This window comes from Clupea harengus, chromosome 11 (genome assembly GCF_900700415.2).
Source record: "Clupea harengus chromosome 11, Ch_v2.0.2, whole genome shotgun sequence".
In the NCBI taxonomy this organism is placed as follows: Eukaryota; Metazoa; Chordata; class Actinopteri; order Clupeiformes; family Clupeidae; genus Clupea; species Clupea harengus.
Window position 1 is genome coordinate 8,179,551 of NC_045162.1, and position 18,251 is coordinate 8,197,801.

At 39.1% G+C, this 18,251-nt stretch overlaps 2 protein-coding genes and 1 long non-coding RNA gene across 7 annotated transcripts; all 3 read left to right on the forward strand.

The window, feature by feature from the left end:
• Positions 1–1,322: 1,322 nt before the first annotated feature.
• Positions 1,323–4,849, forward strand: LOC116222482 (GTPase IMAP family member 4-like). 3 transcript variants are annotated; one of them, XM_031576791.1, is made up of 5 exons: positions 1,323–1,690; positions 2,236–2,287; positions 2,453–2,522; positions 3,276–4,010; positions 4,147–4,849. In XM_031576791.1, the coding sequence occupies exons 3-5, from the start codon at positions 2,498–2,500 to the stop codon at positions 4,197–4,199; spliced, it is 813 nt and encodes a 270-aa protein (XP_031432651.1). In that variant the 5' UTR covers positions 1,323–1,690; positions 2,236–2,287; positions 2,453–2,497; the 3' UTR covers positions 4,200–4,849. The 3 variants fall into 3 exon arrangements, with proteins under 3 accessions (XP_031432651.1, XP_031432653.1, XP_031432652.1); XM_031576793.1 differs by having other exon boundaries at positions 2,236–2,264; XM_031576792.1 differs by having other exon boundaries at positions 2,252–2,287.
• Positions 4,850–6,188: 1,339 nt separating this feature from the next.
• Positions 6,189–9,509, forward strand: LOC116222483. The gene is made up of 5 exons (XR_004164689.2): positions 6,189–6,305; positions 6,688–6,716; positions 7,024–7,093; positions 7,992–8,724; positions 8,856–9,509. It is a non-coding gene; the product is annotated as an uncharacterized LOC116222483 (long non-coding RNA).
• A 2,132-nt stretch (positions 9,510–11,641) lies between these two features.
• On the forward strand, positions 11,642–15,131 carry LOC116222390 (GTPase IMAP family member 4-like). 3 transcript variants are annotated; one of them, XM_042709244.1, is made up of 5 exons: positions 11,642–11,717; positions 12,181–12,209; positions 12,356–12,466; positions 14,217–14,951; positions 15,083–15,131. In XM_042709244.1, the coding sequence occupies exons 3-5, from the start codon at positions 12,442–12,444 to the stop codon at positions 15,109–15,111; spliced, it is 789 nt and encodes a 262-aa protein (XP_042565178.1). In that variant the 5' UTR covers positions 11,642–11,717; positions 12,181–12,209; positions 12,356–12,441; the 3' UTR covers positions 15,112–15,131. The 3 variants fall into 3 exon arrangements, with proteins under 3 accessions (XP_042565178.1, XP_031432048.1, XP_031432049.1); XM_031576188.2 differs by having other exon boundaries at positions 11,653–11,717; positions 12,356–12,363; XM_031576189.2 differs by lacking the exon at positions 11,642–11,717 and having other exon boundaries at positions 11,740–12,209.
• Positions 15,132–18,251: the final 3,120 nt, after the last annotated feature.

The following is an 18,251-nucleotide window of genomic DNA, read 5'->3' on the forward strand; positions in this document are numbered from 1 at the left end:
AGAGCAACAGTGGAGAGACACAGTGGAGGAGCACAGAAGAGGAGCACAGTTTGACACGTCCAGAGGAGAGCCTCAAAGCTGAAAACCAACCTAGGGTTAAGAGGGTTTATTCCGGATTAAGCATTATCAAACCGAGGCTAAATCGGGTTGCCTTATTGAAATTATATTTTTGTAAGAATGTGAACAGTAAAGTAAAGTATACCAAACAAAACATATGGGCCAAACCCATCTGTGTGTGGCATAACAAAATAGAGTGGAGCTAGGACTAAAGAGAGCACGACTACGCCACCCTGGGAGTTGCGCCCAGGGAAATAGTTGAGGTGGAATCAAACTAGCCCACTAGGGGCACACAGGTTCGTAAAACTGAGGAAGCTGGAGACGTGGTTCCATAAATAATAAATATGTTTTATTTAATAACAACAATACAAAGTACCAAAACACACAATTTGGTAACAATAGGACAGACAAGTAACACGTACACAACAGATAAATGAACAGAACACAGACACAGGACTGAGGCTTAGCAGTCAGGCAGGAGTATTAAGAAGTGGGGTATTACCTCCAGGAGGGCAAAGCAAACGTGCACTGCTCACACCAAATGCACATAAACCTAGTGAAAGGTGAATCCACACACATCAAATTAGCTCAAAATCGCACACGGGAGATACTACCATCACTATGATGGGGAAGGATGGACTACCTAGCCTTGGGCACCTAGCACAGCCAACAGAACATTGAACACAAAACAAACAGAACCAAAACAACCACACACACACGCGCACGCACGCACGCAGCAGCTGTTGCGGACAGAAGCTGCTTGCAAGGAGGACGAGACGTGAAGTCAAACGAACAGCAAACAGTAACTCTAAGCAAAACAGCAGCAGCGTCAAACCACCCAGGCCAATTCCAAGCATCCAACGGCAAGGAACGCATGACGACATGCAGCTGCAACTATGCGTCCGCTAGCTGTATGTAGCGCACAACGAGCGTACGATCCAACTCGAAGTAATACAGGTGCACAGCTGGGAACGAGAACCCAACCAAATAAGGCTCAGCGCTTCCACAACCTGGTGGACCTGAGCTTGACGCCACAGGTACCGTGGAATACGACGCATGCCCATATGGCACCTCGTTGTTCATTTATAGGGGCTGTACAGACTGACAGAGTGCCGCCTAATTACTGGCAAATTAGACGGACGGGGAGAAGTTAACAGACGGCGCAGTGACGTCAGCTTAAATCCGTCCTGCTACATGTGCATAAGCTATTGGATGAAGCCTATTTGAAGCTTCTGGGTCCATTCAGTGATGTGGAGTATTCTAAGGATCATAAGTTATACTGTATGGGACGGGAGTCATATCCATGGTGCCTGCAAAAGAAATTAGGTTTAGTGCACAGCTTTCTGTTGAGGGGTTTTCCACAACCTAAAAGGGTGGTACTTTGGGTTGATGAGTTCAGATATTGTCTGGTCCTTCAAGGACTCTTTAATTATGATTCCCCCTGTGGAAGGCAACACACAATGAACAGCGTTGCTTCAGGAGCACTGAAGGGAGGGCTGTCTTTAATTTCAGTGCACACTTTCAGGTTGTTTCAGTGTTAATAATCAACTACATTTATTATCCATACCAAGACTTTGCTCTGGGATTGCTCTGGGATCATTTTCCTCTGTACTTGGCTACAACCAGGATGAAGGTAAAAAAAAACCTACGAATATTCTCTGATTGACAGTGAAAACTGCAAACTATATATTTTGCTAGTATTTAACTTATGACTGTAGTGCACATGGTCACTTTATGCAGTTAATCTGCAATCCTTAATTAACTTGCTTCTTTCCAAACGTATGGGAAAGTTTCTGATGTTGCTATTTGAAGACATAGAATTGAAGTGTGATTTACAATGACAGACCATGGGGGAATTAAGGAAAAAACAAGTAAAGTTCACAATTCATCCACTGAAAAACTTAATCAGACACATTCAGTGAAATATTCAGGAAGTTGCCTCATTTAAATGGTAAACCGACAACTAAGTGTAATTCTTGCCTGTAGGAAAACTAACAGATGTGACTTTTTCCCCCGGGAAGTCTTTTTACCGCAGTACTTATTGTTTCAGTGCTCTTTTGAGATTAGTGCTCTTTTCAGAGATAAAAACACATATGACTGACATTGATCTATTTCCCTATCCATTCTGAAGTGCAAGGGTCATAAATGACAAATGGTTTCACTCTCTCTTGACTGCAGGTTTTCTGTATTGCAGACTTGCAAGTAAAGTAAGTCACTCCGCCAGCTAATGGTAAGATTTTATTGTAACAGTCTGATGAAATATAAAAAAAAAATTACAGTTAAAGAGATATTTACTGAAATACTTTCATGCTTTTACTTTAAGTTTAATACTTTCACCCCTTTCTTTATGTCAGACTTACTGGCAATTCAAATTTGCAATGTGTTCATATTGTAGGTGTCGACAAAGATTTCTAAAACTGTGAAAGAGCAGGAATAAGTGATGGAGGCCGGTGCACCATTAACTAGTAAGTGCACTTGTATTTTGTATTTGTTCCTTTAGTATTGATCCATTATTAGACAGCATGTGTTTAACCGTCCTTAAATGCTTTATTAGATCGACTTGATTGACTTTCAGATTTATGCCTAAAATCCTAAAAAATAGTACCCCTCAGTGAAGATCAATGGATTTTTAACAGATATTGTGCAACTCGAATGCCAAATACTAAATTCTGGTCAGTGGAGACATTTGGCTGTCACCTCCTTATGAATGATTAGGCCTCCCATTGATAACTGATCATTGGCAATCCAATTGTTTCACATTAATATTCTTAGTGAAATTATTAATGTCTTTGTCTCTCAGCCTTATGAAAATGGTACAAAGTTGGGCTTAGGCCTTCAGGGTGATACAAACCCCTCCATATTGTACAACCCCTCCCTTTGTATTTCAAGCTCCTAATTACCCAACCTGGTACAGTCAATTTACGTGAACGTGATTAATTTTGTGTTTTGACACCATTAACGCAGGTTCTGCTATGACCTATTTCTTCACCCAAAGTGTATATAAATACTAAATAAAGCTATTTACTGTAACCTACCTGTGAAGGTTGCTGACCATATTCATCATTGGACAGTCTCTGTCTCTGTTTTGTATTATTAGGATGGATGTAGGATGGATTTGTGGTTAATCTGCAATTAACTCTGGATATTGAATCATGATTTAATTTGGTAATATATTGACAGCACTAATTCTTACCAGTCTCTTTCCTTCTCTTTTCCAGAAAACCCATATTATCTTGCAGACATTAGACTAGTGCTTCTGGGGTCTGCAGAAGAAGGGAAGAGGTCAGTTGGAAACACCATCCTGGGTAAAGATGAGTTTAGTGGTCAGAAAACTGCCTTATGTGTGACAAAAGGTCGAACAGTGGTAGGGAGGCAGGTCACTGTTATTAACACACCAGGCTGGGGTAGAGAGCAGCGTCTCGCTCAAACTCCTGTAAGTGTTCAAGAGCAGCATCTGCAGTGTGTGTTTCCTCCAGGAGTCCATGCTCTGCTGTTGGTGATACGCGCAGACAAGAAATTCACAGAGGCCCACAGGGCAGCACTGCAAGATCATGTAGAGCTTCTTGGTGAGAATGTGTGGAATCACACCATGGTGCTGTTTACCTGTGGGGACTGGCTGGGAGAAACACCCATTGAACAGTTCATTTATAGTGAAGGTGCGCCCCTTCAGTGGGTTGTGGACAAATGCAGCTACAGGTATTATCGTATCAACAATACTGACAGGGCTGATGTCACACAGGTCTCACAGTTGCTGCAGTGCATAGAGTGTGTAGTGGCTATGAACAAAGGGCGATGTTTTGAGATAGACAGTCAAAGACACAAGGCAGAGGTCATGAAAATGTTTTATCAGGAAAAAGCAATGAAAGATATGCGACTGAGAAATCAGCAGAATACGGGGATGGGGGATGATCCAATGCTCAACAGATGTAAGAGTGCAGAGACACCACCTACAAGTGAGTTTGCATTGACTCTTCTGGTTCATTTCCACCTGTATTCTATTCTATTCTGCTGTAATACAAGCTGTACACAGTTGCAGATTAATTTATTTCTATTAATTCTATATTGCATGAAATTATTATGTTTTCACAGTGAAAGAAGAGGATAAAGAGACAAAATGCTCAACAGCTCAAGCTCAACAATAATGAAAATCAGAATGGAAGCCACACAAATTGTCACAAAAAAGGAGTTTGCACTTAACAACCACAAACTCTTCCCCAAAGGAACTGATTTAGATGTACTTTTACAGAATGAGTCTTGTTTACTGTGTCAGCTATGATTGTTGTTTATAAATATGTAATATGCCTGGAAAGCATGCGTATTTGATGAAGGCATGTATTCAGAATTACACAAAAGGAAATTGACAGACAGTTTCAAGATAGTTCATATGAATTCTAAAGTGTGTGACTGTATTTTGATTTAAAAACTGCCCAGATGTAACAAGTGTCTGAAGACCTGGGATCATGATCATAAAATACCCAACATATGTGTTTCAATTACATTTAAGGACAAAAAATTGTGCATGGTGATGCTTGTGAATATTGTGTAGATATATGGCATATGTGTTTGTGTTTGTGACTGTGTGTCAGTGTGAGTGTGAGTGTGAGTGTGAGTGTGTGTGTGTGTGTGTGTATGTGTGAGAATATTTTGCCTTTGCATAGGTTTCTTTCACTTGTTTAGAGAACAAAGCTAAATTAATACAACCAAATGTAACGCTGTCCCTGTAAAATAAAACTGAGATAATAGTTTTAAAATTCTTAAATACAAATGAGAAGATTAAACATATTACACTTCATTTTACGGTTTTGTGTTTTGACCTCCAAAATGTACTGCTTAACAACTGCCAGAAAAACAAAGGCTGTGCAACAGTTAACATTCAGCCAAACACGGAATAAACCATAACAAGTTGAGCAGACAGCCCTTAGCGTATCACACTGAGGGGGTTCATTTTGTGATGACTACTGGCCCTTAGCACTGGCCATTCATTATCCCACATCTTACATGGCTACCCAGCAAAGGAACTGATGATTTGACAAAGAACAACACCTTCAGATGATTTAATTTACAGTGTAATAACTGGCAATCTGAATATTCATTCATATTTAATTGCATACAACAGTTGTAGTGTCTTAAGTCAGGACTTCATTTAAGAAATGGTAAGTCAAATTTTTAATAATGATAACAATAATAATGTCATTTTATGATCCACAACAAGAACATTTCGTTCAAGAACTTTGCACTGGGTTTGTACTCTCATTTTCTTATCTGATTGGCTGGAACCAGGATTAAAAAGAAAAATGACTTATCATAGCTACGGCAAGGTTAGCTTTCTAGGTATCTAAGTTGCCATGTAATTAATTACATGTTATGTTCTGAGCGAGGTTGTTGTCAGCGAGTATGAAGATCCACAGAAGATACGCCGTTCCAAGACCCTCTTCATTTTTGTTGAGCAACTCGTGTCATCAGGACTATAAACCTGCATTTACTTTTTGTTTAAAGTTAGATATTGGGGATTAAGTAATATGTCTCTGGAGGGTCTTTTTTAAAGGATGTCAGTCACATGGATGTAGACACAGCAAGTTATGTACTGAAAAACAAAGTGAAACTGGAGACCGTTTAGAGTACAAAGGCTGAAAGTAGGAGACCAAGTAAAGGGCTGTTATCCTCCTTTACACAAGATAAGCTCTGGGAGCTGAAACGTGATTGTGCATCCAGATATCAAAAATAGAAAATTTAAGGGAAAAGTGCAGTCTGGATGTGTATCTGTGCGATATACATCTGTGCTATCTGTAATACCATCTGATAATAAAGATTTAAAAATAATTAAACAACAGAATCTGAATAGTTCCTGACTAATGTAACAATAAGACAAATCAACGTTCTTGTTCTCTAGTCACATGACCAACCAGCCATTTCATGAGCTGAATGGAAAGCAGATGCCCCTGTAGCGCCACCTGCTGTTTTGGTGCATTTGCATTTGCAACTCATATACAAGCGGAGAAATCGTGCCAAAAATCACCTGTGGATCACCTCACCTCAAGAATCACCTTTCCCCCTGTGGAAAGTAACACACAATCAACAACATTGCTTCAGGAGCACTGAAGGGAGGGCTGTCTTTAATTTCAGTGTGTACTATCCACATTCAGTGTTTCAGTGTTAATAATCAACTACATTTATTATCTATATCATAGAGACTTTGCTCTGGGATTGCTCTGGGATCATTTTTCTACTTGGCTTCAACCAGCATTAAGGTAAAAAGAAATCTACGAATATTCTCTGATTTACAGTGAAAACTGAAAGCTGTATATTTTGATAGTATTAAACGTATGACTGTAGTGCACATGGTCACTTTATGCAGTTAATCTGCAATCCTTAATCAATTAGCTTCTTTCAAAACGTATGTGAGCATTTCTGATGTTGTTATTGTGATTTACAATGACAGACCATGGGGGAATGGAGGAAAAAACAAGTAAAGTTCTCATCATCGCAGTACTTATTGTTTCAGTGTTCTTTTGAGATTAGTGCTCTTTTCAGAGATGAAAACACATATGACTGACATTGATCTATTTCCCTATCCATTCTGAAGTGCAAGGGTCATAAATGACAAATGGTTTCACTCTCTCTTGATTGCAGGTTTTCTGTATTGCAGGCTTGCAAGTAAAGTAAGTCACTCCGCAAGCTAATAATAAGATTTTAGTGAAACAGTCTAAAGAAATATTCACATTTCTTACAGTTAAAGAGATATTTATTGAAATACTTTCATGCTTTTACTTTAAGTTTAATACTTTTACCCTTTACTTTGTGTCAGACTTACTGGCAAATACAATTTTAGATTTTTTATTTCTATATTAGAACGATGTCTGAAAATTATTGTTTTCTTTATTGAAGGTGCTCAGTATGAATTTACAAGTATCTTCTCAATAGAATTGTATTCATTTGCATTTACTCTGCAATGTGTTCATATTGTAGGTGTCGACAAAGATTTCTAAAACTGTTAAAGAGCAGGAATAAGTGATGGAGGCCGGTGCACCATTAACTAGTAAGTGCACTTGTATTTTGTATTTGTTCCTTTAGTATTGATCCATTATTAGACAGCATGTGTTTAACCGTCCTTAAATGCTTTATTAGATCGACTTGATTGACTTTCAGATTTATGCCTAAAATCCTAAAAAATAGTACCCCTCAGTGAAGAAAGGTGATTTTTTAAACAGATATTGCGCAACTTAAATGCAAAATACTCAATTCTTGTCGGTGGAGACATTTGGCTGTCACCTCCTTATGAATGATTAGGCCTCCCATTGATAACTGACCATTGGCTGGACATGTTATTAAAATAGCTATAGTTCTACTAGCTACCATTGCACTGGCAAACCAATAGTTTCACATTAATATTCTCTGTGAAATTATTGATGGCTTTGTGTCTCAGCCTTATAAAAATGGTAAATGGTACAAAGTTAGGTTTGGGCGTTCAGGGTGATACAAACCCCTCCATTGTATTTGAAGGTCCTAATTACCCAACCTGGTACAGTTCATTTACATGAATGCGATAATGCAAATAATTTTTTTAATGTCACAAATATTTTGACACCAATAACGTAGGTTCTGCTATGACATTTTCTTTACCCATAGTGTATATAAATACAAAATAAAGCTATTTGCTTTAGCCTACCTGTGAAGGTTTCTGACAATATTTGTCATTGGACAGTCTCTGTCATTGTTTTGTATTATTAATTCAGTATTCACTCCCATATTGACAAGAGTATTAACACTTGCTGTTTTATAGTACATTTTAACAAGTAAAAATAGGATGGTTTTGTGGTTAATCTGCCATTAACTGTGGCTTTTGATTATTATTTCTTATTACTGAGTAATCATGATTACATTTGATAAGATATTGACGGCCCTAATTCTTACCCGTCTTTCTCTCTGTTTTCCAGGAAACCCTCATTATCTTGCAGACATTAGACTAGTGCTTCTGGGGTCTGCAGAAGAAGGGAAAAGGTCAGTTGGAAACACCATCCTGGGTAGAGAGGAGTTTAGTAGTCAGAAAACTGCCTTATGTGTGACAAAAATCGGAGCAGTGGTAGGGAGGCAGGTCACTGTTATTAACACACCAGGCTGGGGTAGAGAGGAGCGTCTCGCTCAAACTCCTGTAAGTGTTCAAGAGCAGCATCTGCAGTGTGTGTTTCCTCCAGGAGTCCATGCTCTGCTGTTGGTGATACGCGCAGACAAGAAATTCACAGAGGCCCACAGGGCAGCACTGCAAGATCACGTAGAGCTTCTTGGTGAGAATGTATGGAATCACACCATGGTGCTGTTTACCTGTGGGGACTGGCTGGGAGAAACACCCATTGAGCAGTTCATTTATAGTGAAGGTGCGCCCCTTCAGTGGGTTGTGGACAAATGCAGCTACAGGTATTATCGTATCAACAATACTGACAGGGCTGATGTCAGACAGGTCTCACAGTTGCTGCAGTGCATAGAGTTCGTCGTAGCTACGAACAAAGGGCAACGTTTTGGGATAGACAATGAAAGATACGAGGCAGAGGTCATGAAAATGAAACATCAGGAAAAAGCAATGCAAGAGATGCGACAGAGAGGGCAGCAGATGATGGGGATGGGGATGGGGATGTGGCCACAGAATTAAGACTGCAGAGGAACCAACTACAAGTGAGTTTGCATTCACTCTTCTGCTTCATTCCCATCTGTATTCTTTTCTGCAGTAACGCAAGCAGTACACAGTTGCAGATGCATTTATTTGTATTAATTCTATATTGCATGAAATTATTATGTTTTCACAGTGAAAGAAGAGGACAAAGAGGCGAAATGAAGGGGAAGCTCAACAATAAAGAAAATCAGAATGGAAGCCACACAAATTGTCACAAAAAAGGGATTTACACTTAACAACCACAAACTCTTCCCCAAAGGAACTGATTTAGATTTACTTTTACAGAATGAGTTTACTTGTTTACTGTGTCAGCTATGATTGTTGTTTATACATATGCCTGGAAAGCATGCGTATTTGTTGAATTCATGTATTCAGAAATACACAAAAGGAAATTGACAGACAGTTCTAAGATACGTCATATGAATTCCAAAGTGTGTGACTGTATTCTGATTTAAAAACTGCCCAGATGTAACAAGTGTGTGAAGACTTGGGATCATGATCATAAAATACCCAACATATGTGTTTCAATTACATTTAGGACAAAAAATGGTGTATGGTGATGCTTGTGAATATTGCGTAGATATAAAATATGTGTTTGTGAGTATGTGTGAGTGTGTGTGTCTGAGAATATTTTGCCTTTGCATAGGTTTCTTTCACTTGTTTAGAGTACAAAGCAAAATGAATACAGCCAAATGTAACGCTGTCACTGTAAAATGAAGAATGAAATAATAGCTTTATAAAATATTAAATATAAATGAGAAGATTAAACATAGTTATAAACATGTAATAACTGCAATCTGAATCTTCATTCATATTTAATGGCACATGCTGTACCTACATGTCGAAGTCTGTTTCCTTCATTTGGTTTAGAAACTGTAAGTTAATAATAATAATAATAATAATAAAAATAATGTCATTTTATGATATATAACAAGAACATTTCCTCCAAGAACTTTGCACTGGGTTGTACTCTCATTTTCTTATCTTATTGGCTGCAACCAGGATGAACAAAAAAAATTACTTAACATGGCCATGCTAGTTATCTAGAAATCCAAGTTGCCATGAAATTACATGTTATGTTCTGAGCGAGGTTGTTGTCAGCGAGTATGAAGATCCACAAAAGCTACGCTGTTTCATTTTTGTTGAGCAACTTGTGTCATCAAGACTATAAACCTGCCTTTACATTTAGTTTAAAATTAGGTATTGGGAATTAAGTAATGGGTGTGTCGACGGTCATTTTTAAAGGATGTTAGTCACATGGGTGTGGACACAGCAGGTTATGTACTCAAAAACAAAGTAAGACTGGAGACGGTTTAGAGTGCAGGCTGAGAGTAGGAGACCAAGTGTAGGGCTGTAATCCTACTTCACACAAGATAAGCTCTGGGAACTGAAACGCTATTGTGCATCCAGATATAAAAAATAGAACATTTAAGAGAAAAGTGCAGCGTTTGGATGAGTATTTGTGCGATATACCTTAACGTAATGTGGAAAACAGAGCTATCTGTAATAACATCTAATAATAAAGATGTAAAGAAAATTAAACAACAGAATCTGAATAGTTTCTGACTAATGTAACAATAAGACAAATCAACTTTCTTGTTCTCTAGTCACATGACCTACCAGCCATTTCATGAGCTGAATGGAAAGCAGATGCCCCTGTAGCGTCACCTGCTGTTTTGGTTCATTTGCAACTCATACAAGTGGAGAAATCGTGCTAAAAATCACCTGATCCACAAGTGTTGAGGTTGCTGTGTACTTGATTTATTTATTCCCATTCTTTGTTTACATTTGTAGAATCTGTGCTTTATCTGTTTGCGAGTAGCATTTTATTTGCAAAACATGTATTTTTTTATAGATGTGTCTTGCATGTGCAAAGCACATTCTCTTTGTTTGAGAAGTGTTTTTTTTATTTGTAAAACATGGTGTGCATATTTGAAAGTCATTTGACATTTATACATCACATTGTGTTTGTGAACAAATTACAGGGTATTTGTAAATCTTTTTGTCTCTAAATTGATCCCATACGAGACTACTGGTGACTATGCATGTGTAGATGTTCCCAGAGACGGTGCCCAGGGTAGGAAAGAACCCGTAGAATGTAAGAGCGCAGTGATCATTGAATGGGGAGTGCGAGATATGGGAGATTGTGAGCTAAGTTTATGTTGATGAATTTGAACACCTGGACCAACCTGAATGCATTCTCTTTCTGCATTCCGTTGTGGCCTTGTCAAAGAGATCTTTGGTGGTGCTGCAGCATTTCTTCTTCTGCCGTAGTCTAATTACACAACAATGTATGAATAAATATCACAAGAAAATTCATTATTATTATTATCATAGATGACATCCGTTTACTACTGACTGGGCATTTACCGGGGCAAAGTTGGGTTAATATTCAACGTTAATTTGACATTCAAAATGCAAACCTATTACACACTTCAACCATTTGAGTGGATGACGTCAAACCAACTGTGCAGCATAGAGACTACTACCCTTATGTAGTATGCATGTATAAACTTATGAGCCAAACCCATCTGTGCACAAGCTATTTGACAAAGCCTATTTGCTGCTTCTTGGTCCATCCAGTGATTGACTTATTTAGAGACATTCAAGGGGTGTGTTCTAAGGATAATACGTTGACACTGTACCAGGACGGGAGTCATATCCACGGTGCCTGCAAAGGAAATTAGGTTTAGTGCACAGCTTTCTGTTGAGGGCTTTTTCCACAACCTAAAAGGGTTTCACTTTTGGTTGAGGAGTTAGGATATTGTCTGATTATTAAATGACTCTTCAATGTTGATTCCCCCTGTGGAAAGCAACACACAATGAACAGTGTTGCTTCAGGAGCACTGAAGGGAGGGCTGTCTTTAATTTCAGTGCACACTCTCAGGTTGTTTCAGTGTTAATAATCAACTACATTTATTATCCATACCAAGACTTTGCTCTGGGATTGCTCTGGGATCATTTTCCTCTCTACTTGGTTACAACCAGGATGAAGGTAAAAAGGAATCTACAAATATTCTCTGATTTACAATAAAAACTGAATCCTGTATATTGTGCTATTTAACGTATGACTGTAGTACACATGGTCAGTTTATGCAGCTAGTCTGCAATGCTTCATTCATTTGCTTCATTCAAAATGTATATCTGAGGTTCTGTTATTGGTATTTGAAGAATTAGAATTGAAGTGTTAGTTACAATGACAGACCATGGGGGAATTGAGGAAAAATCAAGTAAAGTTCACATCTCATCCACTGAAAAACCTAATCAGACACATTCAGTGAAATACTCAGGAGGCTGCGTCAATTGAAGGGTATACCGACAAGTTAAGTGTAATTCTTGCCTGTAGGAAAACAAACAGATGTGACTTTTTCCCCCCTGGGAAGTCTTTTCATCGCAGTACTTATTGTTTCAATTTTCTTTGGAGATTAGTGCTCTTTTTCACTCTCTCTTGATTGCAGGTTTTCTGTATCGCAGGCTTGCAAGTAAAGTAAGTCACTCCGCAAGTTTATAATAGGATTTTAGTGTAACAGTCTAACGAAATATTCACATTTCTTACAGTTTAAGAAATATTTACTGAAATACTTTCATGCTTTTACTTTAAGTTTAATACGTTCACCCCTTTCTTTATGTCAGACTTACAGGTAATTCAAATCTGCAATGTGTTCACATTGTTGGTGTGTACATTGATTTCCACAACTGTGAAAGAGCAGAAAATTGTGATGGTGACCGTTGCACCATTCCCTCGTAAGTGCACATGTATTTTGTATTTGTTCCTTTATTATTGATCCATTATTAGACAACATGTGTTTAACCGTCCTACTTATGAATGATAAGGCCTACCATTGATAACTCCTCCATAACCTCCATAAGCTCCAACTGGTCCAGAACTCAGCTGCCCGTATCATCTCCCTCACCCCCTCTTTCCACCACATCACCCCCATCCTACAGCAACTCCACTGGCTTCCAATTCACTTCCGTATCAACTTTAAAATTCTTCTTCATACTTTTAAAGCCATCCACAACCTTGCCCCTCCTTACCTGTCTGACCTCCTTCACACTGCCACCTCCACCCGCTCCCTCAGATCCTCCTCTTCCATCCACCTAACTGTCCCCTCTGCCCGGCTAACCACCATGGGGAGCAGAGCTTTCAGCCGCTCTGCTCCCAAACTCTGGAACTCACTCCCACCTGACATCCGAAACATTGACTCCCTCCCTCAGTTCAAATCCTCTCTCAAAACCCACCTTTTCAGGATTGCATTTTCACTGTAGTTGCCATGCTGTTTTTACTTGCACTTTTAATTTTAATTGTTTTGTTATTTGTTTGCTCCTGTTTTAAATTGTAAAGCGTCCTTGAGTGACTTGAAAGGCGCTGTGAAATAAAATGTATTATTATTATTATTATTATTATTATAACTGACAATTGCTGGCCATGTTATTCAAATGGGCTATAGTTCTATTGGCTACCATTACACTGGTAATCCTATTGTTTCACATTAATATTCTTAGTGAAATTATTCAAGTCTTTGTGTGAAAGACCGCTCGTGCCGGCCATCTCACCATGTGGGATGTAGCCTGGTAGAATGGGGTTGCAGGCAGGAACACACGACGCAGGAGACAGTGGCTTCCATAAAAATAGCTATATTTATTTACAGTGGGGTTTTTGTAAAACCCCAAAACATACAAACACAAACTGAACACACTAAAGCCTATACTAGACCAGGTACACCTCTGAGCATTCAGGTTTTGTCTAGTACCTGGTCCAAGCTCCATCCAGCATGTTCAGTCTGTCCTTCTTCTCCATGAAACAATGAGGTGCACCTTAAGTAAGGCCACCTGGGTCCAATTAAAAGGTAATTGGACCCCTCCACAGGGGTGGGGGAATCCGGACCCAACCATTTAGGTAGGGGAGTCCAGTCCTTCCATCCTGGACCACAGTGAGAAGGGGGAGGGACTTCACCTTTTCACACTTTGTCTCTCACTTATAAAAATGGTGAATGGTAAAGTTGGGCTTGGGCCTTCAGGGTGATTCAAACCCCTCCATTGTATTTGAAGGTCTTACTTACTGTATCCATCCTGGTGCAGTCCGTTTACATGAATGTGATAATGCAAATTAATTTTGTTACAAATGTTTTGACACCATTAACGTAGGTTCTGGCGTGACATTTTTCTTCACCCATTGTGTATATAAATACTAAATGAAGCTATTTGCTTTAGCCTACCTGTGAAGGTTTCTGACAATATGTGTCATTGGACAGTCTCTGTCATTGTTTTGTATTATTAATTCAGTATTCACTCCCATATTGACAAGAGTATTGCAATATAACACTTGCTGTTTTATGGTACATTTTAACAAGTAAAAATAGGATGGATTTGTGATTAATCTGCCATTAACTGTGGATATTGATTATTATTTCTTATTACTCACTAAATTACTAAATGTGGTAATATATAATGACAGCCCTAATTCTTACACATCTCTCTCTCTCTTTTCCAGAAAACCCATATTATCTTGCAGACATTAGACTAGTGCTTCTGGGGTCTGCAGGTGAAGGGAAGAGGTCAGTTGGAAACACCATCCTGGGTAGAGAGGAGTTTAGTAGTCAGAAAACTGCCTTATGTGTGACAAAAATCGGAGCAGTGGTAGGGAGGCAGGTCACTGTTATAAACACACCAGGCTGGGGTAGAGAGGAGCGTCTCGCTCAAACTCCTGTAAGTGTTCAAGAGCAGCTTCTGCAGTGTGTGTTTCCTCCAGGAGTCCATGCTCTGCTGTTGGTGATACGCGCAGACAAGAAATTCACAGAGGCCCACAGGGCAGCACTGCAAGATCATGTAGAGTTTCTCGGTGAGAATGTGTGGAATCACACCATGGCGCTGTTTACCTGTGGGGACTGGCTGGGAGAAATACCTGTTGAGCAGTTCATTTATAGTGAAGGTGCGCCCCTTCAGTGGGTTGTGGACAAATGCAGCTACAGGTATTATCGTATCGACAATACTGACAGGGCTGATGTCACACAGGTCTCAAAGTTGCTGGAGTGCATAGAGTTCATGGTAGCTATGAACAAAGGGCGATGTTTTGAGATAGACAATCAAAGACACAAGGCAGAGGTCATAAAAGGGAGTTATCAGGAAAAAGCAATGCAACAGATGCGAAAACGAAAACAGCAGAATATGGGGACGTGGGATGATCCAATGCTCAACAGATGTAAGAGTGCAAGGATATCACTTACAAGTGAGTTTGCATTCACTGCTCTGGTTCATTTCCACCTGTATTCATTTCTGAAGTAATACAAGCAGTACACAGTTGCAGATGCATTTATTTTTATTAATTCTATATTGCATGAAATTATTATGTTTTCACAGTGAAAGAAGAGGACAAAGAGGCTAAATAAAGGGGAAGCTCAACAATAAAGAAAATCAGAATGGAAGCCACACAAATTGTCACAAAAACAACCACAAACTCTTCCCCAAAGGAACTGATTTAGATTTACTTTTACAGAATGAGTCTTGTTTACTGTGGCAGCTATGATTGTTGTTTATAAAATTGCCTGGAAAGCATGTGTATTTGCTGAATACATGTATTCAGAATTACACAAAAGGAAATTGACAGACAGTTCCAAGATAGTTCATATGAATTCCAAAGTGTGTGACTGTATTCTGATTTAAAAACTGCCCAGATGTAACAAGTGTCTGAAGAATTGGGATCATGATCATGAAATACCCATATGTGTTTAAATTACATTTAAGGACAAAAAATGGATGGTGTATGGTGATGCTTGTGAATATTGTGTAGATATACTGTAAGGCATATGTGTTTGTGACTGTGTGTGAGTGTGTGTGTGTGAAAATATTTTGCCTTTGCATAGGTTTCTTCCACTTGTTTAGAGAACCTACTTCAATCCTACTTCACACAGGAGAATAGCTTGACTAATCTCTCCCTTGTACGTCGCTTTGGACAAAAGCGTCTGCTAAATGACTAAATGTAAATGTAAATGAGAACAAAGCAAAATAAATATAGCCAAATGTAATGCTGTCCCTGTAAAATAAAACTGAAATAATAGTTTTAAAATTCTTAAATGAGAAGATTAAACATAGCACACTTCATTTCACGGTTTTGTGTTTTGACCTCCAAAAACTTTACAGCTTAACAACTGCCAGAAAAACAAAGGCTATGCAACAGTTAACATTCAGCCAAACACGGAATAACCCATAACAAGTTGAGCAGACATTTTGTGATGACTACTGGCCCTTAGCACTGGCCATTCATTATCCCACATCTTACATGGCTACCCACCAAAAGAACTGATGAGTTGACCAAGAACATGACCTTCAAATTGTTTAATTTGCAGTGTAATAACTGGCAATCTGAATCTTCATTCATATTTAATTGCATACAACAGTTGTAGTGTCTTAAGTCAGGACTTATTTTAAGAAATGGCAAGTTAATAATAATAATAACAATAATAATGTCATTTTATGATCCACATCAAGAACAGTTTCTTCAAGAACTTTCCACTGGGTTTGTACTCTCATTTTCTTATCTGATTGGCTGGAACCAGGATGAACAAAACAAATGACTTATCATGGCTACGGCAAGGTTAGTTATCTAGCTAGGTATCTACGTAAGTTGCCATGCAATTACATGTTATGTTCTGAGCAAGATTGTTGTCAGCAAGTGTGAAGATCAACAGAAGAATACCCCGTTCCAAGACCCTCTTCATTTTGGTTGAGCAACTCGTGTCATCAGGACTATAATAAACCTGTATTTACTTTTTGTTTAAAGTTAGATATTGGGGATTAAGTCATGGGTCTCTGGAGGGTATTTTTTAAAGGATATCTGTCACATGGACAGAGCAGGTTTTGTACCGAAAAACAAAGTGAAACTGGAGACCGTTTAGAGTGCAAAGGCTGAGATCTAGTGTAGGGCTGTAATTCTACTTCACACAGGAGAATACATAGCCTACCAAGACTGAGCTATGGGAACCTAAACGTTATTGTGCATCAAGATATCAAAAATAGAGCATTGAAGAGAAAAGTGCAGTGTTTGGATGTGTATATGTGCGATATACCTTAACGTAATGTGGAAAACAGAGCTATCTGTAATAACATCTGATAATAAAGATGTAAAACAAATGAAACAACAGAATCTGAATAGTTTCTGACTAATGTAACAATAAGACAAATCAACTTTCTTGTTCTCTAGTCACGTGATCTCCCAGCCATTTCATGAGCTGAATGGAAAGCATTGAATGAATTTGCATTTGCAACTCGTATACAAGTGGAGAAATCGTGTCAAAAATCACCTGATCCACAAATGTTGAGGTTGCTGTGTAAAAAATGTGTTGCGCTTATAAAACCGATTCTACAGACATACAAAACATGATTTATTTATTTCCATTCTTTGTTTGCATTTGTGGAAGTAGCATTTTTATTTGCAAAACATGTATTTTTTATAGAAGTGTCTTGCATTTGCAAAGCACATTTTGTTTGTTTGAGAAGTGTGTTTTGTATTTGTAAAACATGGTGTGCATATTTGCAAGTCATTGGACATTTATACATCACATTGTGTTTGTGTACAAAATCGCAGGGTGTTTGTCAATCTTTTTGTCACTAAATTGATCCCATACGAGACTACTGGTGACTATGCATGTGTATATATGCCCAAAGATGGTGCCAAGGGTTGTGAAGACACTGACATCTCCACATCTACTGTCACTGGAGGGGGCAGCTGCTGAAGCTCCATCCTTTGCTAACGCTAAAACCAAGTTGACCAGAACCTCTGCACCCGTTTCCACTGACAAATAAGATGCATTTGGATCCAAACCCACTGCTAAAATCAAAAGGGCAGTCACCAGACCTTCTGTTCCTGCTGATGATGAAAGAGGAGACGCTGAGCTCCCTAAGGCTCCCTCAGTCCCTAACTTTGGTGGTGCTGCAGCATTTCTTCTTCTGCCGTAGTCTCATTACACAACAATGTTAAATATTCAACATTATGCCATTATGCTCCCTGACCAACTGACCTCTGGATGTCAAACCAACTGTCCAGTCCTTACTCTGCCGCAACCAAAGGCTCCCAGACAGATATGAGGCCTTACATTTGCCTTGCTGCTTCTCACCAGGGCTTTGCAGTGCAGTGCAGGTGATTTTGATTTTATTGATTTAGTATGCGTGAACAATGAGTTCCAAGGGCGTAACTATAGGGGGTGCAGCAGGTGCAGTTGCACCTGGGCCCGTGGGTCTAGGGGGCCCGTAGCTGGGGCCCATAGACATATTTATGTTAATCGAAATAGTCTGAATAGCCAAGTCTTATTGTCAAAAATACTGACAAGCGTTATATGCGGAATACGTGTGCGGGGGAGGGGGCGTGGCGGCGGTGGTTAGTGATCTACCCTGATGATTTCACAGTTTTAAGTCTTATAGGCAGAATATGTGTGCGGGGGGAGTGGGCGTGGCGGCGGTAACAAACATGAAAAAAAAGGGTACGTGACTGTAAAATGTTTGGGAACCACTGCCTTATGCCACTGACTAGGGC

Bases quoted from the DNA above. Each gene is read 5' to 3' on its own strand.
- LOC116222482 (XM_031576791.1), top strand. From the start codon at position 2,498: ATGGAGGCCGGTGCACCATTAACTA. The intron at 2,523-3,275 runs GTAAGTGCACTT...TCTCTTTTCCAG, and splicing joins GGCCGGTGCACCATTAACTA to AAAACCCATATTATCTTGCA. The intron at 4,011-4,146 runs GTGAGTTTGCAT...ATGTTTTCACAG, and splicing joins TGCAGAGACACCACCTACAA to TGAAAGAAGAGGATAAAGAG.
- LOC116222390 (XM_031576188.2), top strand. The intron at 14,952-15,082 runs GTGAGTTTGCAT...ATGTTTTCACAG, and splicing joins TGCAAGGATATCACTTACAA to TGAAAGAAGAGGACAAAGAG.